This window comes from Armigeres subalbatus, chromosome 2 (assembly GCF_024139115.2).
Source record: "Armigeres subalbatus isolate Guangzhou_Male chromosome 2, GZ_Asu_2, whole genome shotgun sequence".
Lineage (NCBI taxonomy): Eukaryota > Metazoa > Arthropoda > Insecta > Diptera > Culicidae > Armigeres > Armigeres subalbatus.
The window spans coordinates 283,777,606-283,784,065 of NC_085140.1; the positions used below are offsets into that span (position 1 = coordinate 283,777,606).

Consider the following 6,460-nt stretch of genomic DNA (forward strand, 5'->3'; position numbering starts at 1 on the left):
CGAACTCCTGGAGGAATATTTGGACGAATTCTTGGTGGAATATCCGGAAGAATTCTTGGAGAAATATCTTACTTGTCTTATTTATCTTATTTGTCTTATTTTCGCATCCCTTTCCTTAATTTGATTCCAATTTATATACTTGTTCTTCTTCTTCTTCTTCTTCTTCGACGACATTCGAACTGGAACTTGACCTGCTTTTCAACTTAGGGTCTGTCTCATTTGGAGAATTAAACTTAAAAGTGACAGTTCGAAAATTAAAAAATCACCCCGTTATAAGAATGGCTGGTGCTACCCAGCAATTCCAATAGGACATCGATGGAAAATGATTCGATATCTGTCAAAAGTAATCTTGCTCTGCGAGCAGGGTTATTCGATAATTATTGAAATGTCACTTTTAAGTTTAATTTCAGTTTAATTATCCAATTGAGACAGACCCTTAGTATTCTATTAGCATTTCCTCAGTTATTAATTGAAAAAAAAATGTAATTTTTGTAAGGAATTTGAAAAATTTGGTAAAGACTTTCCTACCAAAATTTATGCAGTTACATATACTTTTTATTACGCCCAAATGATCATTAAAAATATTTAATTCGATGAATTTCAAAGAGAGTTATAGACATTTTAGTTCGAATACAGTGCTCTACCGCGAGAGAGCTTCCGTCAGACCTTAACCTTCCGGGACTCGCTTCATCCTGGACCGGTCACACAGTCCCGCCTGTGTTGTGAACGAGAAGCGTGCTTTTTTCGAACTTGTTGTACTTTTTACAACGACGCGAGTCCCCGAAGGTTAAATGGAGAAATACGAAAACATCGAATAAATCAATTAAAACTGTTATCTTCCCGAAACGTTGACTCATTGTTTGTATACATTAGTATCAGTAGAACTATAATTATGTTAATTTTTGTGTACAGAGTATCAAAATCTCGACTGCCATGCGAATAAATATTAATATGTGACAAGACAAGTGGGTTTTGTTTAAAAAAAAAAACTAAAACAAAGTTTGTGTTAAGTATCAGTAAAACGGATAATTATATTGGGCTGATTTATTTTAAAACAAAAGCAACTTACAATCAAGAAAGGATTTTATTGCGAATTGGGGCAGAATATTTTTATATTATATAGCATTAGCAATGTATGAAATAAAATCGGTGAAAATGATCTTGAAATTGTAATCAATGTGAAAATGATCTTGAAATTGTAATATCTTCCCCTAGCCCCCTTTTTTGCAATATTCTTTCAGCTTTCAGCGGTCGGGGTCGCCATCAAGGTACAAGTAGAGGATCTTCCGATGACGATAGCTTGAACTTTTATGGGGAAGTTCGTCTTTGAAACGTTGCGTTGGGGTCGTGTCAGCAATGTTCGCTCTAGTTGATAAATGTTAAGTGAGTCGGACGCTAGGATTCCTTTATTCGAAGGTTTCTCCCATTGGACCAACTTCGGAGTCTTAGACCGGGCTACAATTCAACATAAACGGAAAGTTAACTAGGTGGCGCTTAAACTTCATGTTTGGGGTTTCGAACAATTTTCGCGAACCCACCCACCGGAATCTCCAGTCGGCCATGAACAACTTTGCGCGTGTGGCTTTAAAATAAATACTTAAAGAAACGTCGAATTACAAAGTTTACCTTGTCGGTCATATATGTCAGTATAAAAATAGCTCCACATATGTCTTTCGATGGCTAATTCTTCGTAGAAGCTCATGATACAGGAATGTATAGTCCCTGCAACAGTTTCCGAGCAAAGAAGCCACTCCTGCAAGATGCTCCCGGGGATCTCCTGGAAGCGGACATTTCCGTTTTACACCTAAATATGTCGTGCGGCGGCTCTTTCGTCGGGATCTACTATCACTTAGATTGTTATGCGCTTGAAATCGATAAGCGACCACATTGACCAGTCTATGAATCTGTAGAAAGGGCATTTTCGTACTTAGCATGTACTTCGTATTCTTGCTGATTTTCTATCATTAGGCTCCAGCTACATATAGACAAGTTGATGCAACATTTGTCCGCACGCATAGTTGTTTGACAAACCAAGATGATTATTTACTAAATAATATAGAAGACTCAAAATCACTGCTTTAACATTCTTCTCTTTATTTTTTTTTAATATTTTCTTCGTTGCTGGAAATTTTACTAAACAATATTTGTTGTCTAACATTTATAACTACATCTTAGTAACAACCATGGATCCTATTACCTAAAATCAACTAAAAGTTCTTAGGTTTGCAATGATACGTATATTAGGTAACCATGGAACTTACTAAGTTCCGTTCGCATTTTCCATAACACATTGCTTCGTCTTTCTTCATAAGGGAAACGTTTCCCATGATTTATGGAACACAAAATTCCTTTTCTTATTCGCCCGTTGCTGCCACAACCGTTGTTTGTTTGCTTTCTGTTGTACTAATGTTGTCCGCTGCTTCTTTGATTCCAAGCCATGGAAGACGCCGCTCCAATTCCTGTCGGTACCGTGGATGACTGATTGCGTAAACCCACGGGTCCAAACAAGATACGATTTTACAGCAAACTGCCGGTATCATGGTGAAAAATGGTGTAAGCAAAGTTCTATCACCAAAAGCACCTATCATTGCGACGATGGCATACGGAGTCCAAGCGCAGACGAATAGGAAGAATATAGTGAAAGCAGCCTTCGCAATCCGAATTTCTACGGATTGAGCCTTTTCGTTTCGGTTCGCTGCCAGCGATTCGACGTTCATCTTACGGGCTTGATTTTTCAGCATGGCCTCGTGTTGCCTCACATGTCCGAACAACTGTGTATAGAAGAAACAAATGATGAACATCGGAATGGCATAAGCCCATGCAAATATGCATCCGACAAAAACACGAGTGTCCGAGTCATCAGTTAGATAGTCGAATGAACAAGTCGTAAGATATCCTTCCGGTATATATCGGCCCCAAATTTTGAACATTGGCAGCAATGTGAACGGCATAGCCCACATCCACGTACACACGACAAGAATCGCTGCCTGCGCTCTGTTTAAGCGGCCTTCCAACGGGTTTGAGATGGTACGGTACCTATCATAAGCGATAACTGCATTAGTGATAGATCCACCAATTCCGGAGAGGCTTCCCAATGCGGCGTAGATGGCACATCCTGTTTCGTAGCCGATCAGTCGTCCTGAGAATGAGTTCACTAGGAACATGGGCATTTCGCACATCATCAGTAAATCAAATATTGCAAGGTTTACTACAAACATGTTCGAACCGTTTCGTAGGGATTTAGAACTGCAATGAGAGATAAAATTAAAAAAAAAATGACTAACATGTGTATAATCAAGAATATGTACTATTACACGCAAATTTTCATCTATTCAGTGACTGAGTAAAATTCTATTGCCCTCTCGGGGCAAAAATGCGATCATCAAGAGGCTACCTTATGGTAGTATCACAATCAATGAGATGAAATGCTTTGCATAAAACTAATTTACTAACGCAATTTAAAAGGATGTCATTCGTTGCTACGAATACATTTATTTCAAGTCACGGTCAATTAATTAAACTAAACAGTGAGGGATTTTCGCCATCCCTACATTACATTCGTTAGAGTTCAAATTTTGCATAGTTTGTTTTTTCCTTCAACCCAATGGGCATTTTATAGTTTTTGAAATTTGATAGGGGCAGTAGGGGTAATTTGGACATACGGGGCAATATAAGCCACCCTCAATTTGAGCTTATTGACAAGTATTATTGACAAGTTTTATCATGTAAAAGTTATATGATCTTTAAGAGAATGCTCCACATATGTATCAACGTGAAAACCGCATTAAAATTCAATTCGAACATGAAAATACACCTGAAATGTAAATTTTCGCTGCATAGGCAGAATTATTATAATATTTTAAAGTTTATAAATAAGGTTTTGACACAAAACTGATTAAAATACAGGTGAAAAATGCATCTCAATCAAAAGATCTACTATAATTGAATATTGTGCACACATGTTTGTACTGATACAAATCTGATTTAATCATAAAAATTAATCATAAAAAATTACAACATCGCATTACTGCGCTCGGAATAGAAAAAAAAGACCATAGATCAATTCTACCGTAATCTGGAAAAGTGACGTAACAGCCATTTTACAACATGCATGATTTTCATTTTTCTGTTAAAGAGCTCAATGAGTAGTACTCGTTAACACCATTTTTGGAAAATGGCGTATACGTCACTTTTTCAGATTACGGCAGAATTGAATGTGTCTATGCAAGCGGTGAAGAGCATGAGCATGAGCATGAGCAGGATAACCGTACAATTCGCAGTTGCTACTCCGTGATTGACTAGAACTCGCGAAATTGCACAGGGAACCAATTGAATAAAGCTTGGGTTTAGCTATCATTCTCAATGTGCAAATTTCGGAAATTCAATGCATTTTACTAAGTCAATTACGGCGTCGGCCACGTCCTTACGGTCATCAAGGGAAGGAAAGATTATTAGTTCAACTCTCGTTGCTACTAGAGACCGAGTGTACCTCTGCATCTCCACGATAGTCTTAGGATAGGATATTGTGTTAGTACGAAGGGATATATTATCTGGATTCACTTTGGTAAGTGATGCGATCTATGGGATAGGAATATATGAATGAGAATTAGAAGTACTAGAGTAATGAGAAAGTATTGAAGTGAATTCTAATGGGAAGTATTTTTCACAATTCGAATTTTAATGCTATTGGATTCTAATACAACGCACACTTCTAATACCACACCAACGCTACCTGCACATCAACCTCACACATTCTTACTTGTATGAGGCTCTGCACGAGCATAGCGACCGTATATAGCGTTCGTATGCGGTACAAATGAATACCAATCTATCTTTACATTTTATTTACTGCTACTAAGTAACAGGCAGCTTTTTAGAACAATTCTATATTTAGAATCATACTTGCTAGCAATGAGAATTTGATTTGCAAAGAGATTGAGTTATATGATTAACGAAATTATCCAATAGGAAATTGGAAAGGGCCAGGGATCAAACCCTTAATCTCCTGCTTATGAGGCAGAAGCAGTGACACAAGGCCACCAAGCACCCTATTTGTGTCTGCAAGCGGTGAAGAGTAGAAAAACGATTCAGTTCGCTATTGTGCCGCTTATTAATCACATTTTGTATGGAATACTCTAAGCTGTTGTTGGAATATCATATTCATCTATATTACATTTTTCTCTCCCAAAAAAACATTTTGAATGGGTGGCCCATACTACCCCAGATGGTGGCCCATATTGCCCCGTATAGTCGGAAACACACATTAAAATCAATACATTTTCAAAACTGCATTCCAACAGTTTCCAAACACATTTTTCATCATTTATCGACGTAATACGAAAGGTAACACTCCCTAGTACCTAGTAGTATAAGTCAACTACATTTGAATGATAATTTTTAGAGCTTTTCTGCGCTTTTCGGAACGATTTCCCATATTGACCCGATCACCCCTATTCAGTTTTTCCCATACAGTTATTGACACCCCACTTCACAATAATACTTACGTAGTAAATATCCACACAACGATTCCATTTCCAATCAGGGATACGTTCATCAAAACGAAATAGATAAGGGCCAGAAGCAGGTGCATGTAGTACGGTGGATCCGGAAAATGCTTCCAGTGATCGTGTACCAAGTGCTGTTGATCCGATGGAAGATTCCAGCCCAACATGTTGGGCATATCACTTATCCGAGCCATTGGGAATATGGCAGGAATTGTATCGTTCAGATGATCCATATCAGGCGTTTAAAAAACAAAATTACAAACTTTTCAACAGGGAGTTACTTGGGAACGATTCGGACCGGTTTCCTGGAGAAATGCTTCGCAAATGTTCGAACGCTTTCTGCAATCTGAGTGTTTTATAGAACTGAACATTAGCGGAACGTTGGCGTGATTCTTGATGCTTGTAACCCGATTATTGGATTACAGTCAACGCAAGTCATTCAGGACTGACCAAATGCAATCTGTTTGCCTTCTAGGATTAGGTTGTGGATCAATTCACCAAGGATTTGTGTCTAATGAAATGCGACGAGGAATCGGCAATAATGCGCGATTACATGCTCCTCGCTAATGCGTTTTATCGAGTGCACACAAATCGGATCGCACAATTGAAATCACATTTAATTGCGGATGCGTGATATCGTTTTATTTGAGATTAATGTTTTGGACATGACAAATGCAGAAATGCTACAATTTCAATATAGTTAATAAAATAACACAATTGAAACAAATTTTTCATTTTTTTTTCATTCAATTGATTTAAAGCAGTCGCATGTACAAAGTGTGAATGAAATATGCTCATTGTCATCCTGAGGAAAATTAGCACTTTTGGAGGATTTGTTTCATTTTGGATTAGGTACCTTCATTAATATTTTTTGCGTTTTAAAATTATAATCGTGCTGTGACCGTTCACGCAAACCAAAATAAAACGGGAACAAATTTTATTATCTTCTTATCTGT

At 37.6% G+C, this 6,460-nt stretch overlaps 1 protein-coding gene across 1 annotated transcript; it reads right to left on the reverse strand.

Annotated features, from left to right (window-relative positions):
- Positions 1 to 1,519: 1,519 nt before the first annotated feature.
- Positions 1,520 to 5,807, reverse strand: LOC134212334 (opsin-3-like). Its single transcript, XM_062690094.1, has 2 exons — positions 5,505 to 5,807; positions 1,520 to 3,246 (listed from the first exon to the last, which is right to left on the reverse strand). Exons 1-2 carry the CDS (start codon positions 5,735 to 5,737, stop codon positions 2,355 to 2,357), a joined length of 1,125 nt encoding a protein of 374 aa, XP_062546078.1. The 5' UTR covers positions 5,738 to 5,807; the 3' UTR covers positions 1,520 to 2,354.
- Between the last annotated feature and the right edge of the window lie 653 nt (positions 5,808 to 6,460).

Coding starts and splice junctions, on each gene's coding strand:
- LOC134212334 (XM_062690094.1), bottom strand. CDS start 5,737: ATGGATCATCTGAACGATACAATTCCTGCCATATTCCCAATGGCTCGG. Junction 3,247..5,504: donor GTTGTGTGGATATTTACTAC/GTAAGTATTATT, acceptor CTCTCATTGCAG/TTCTAAATCCCTACGAAACG.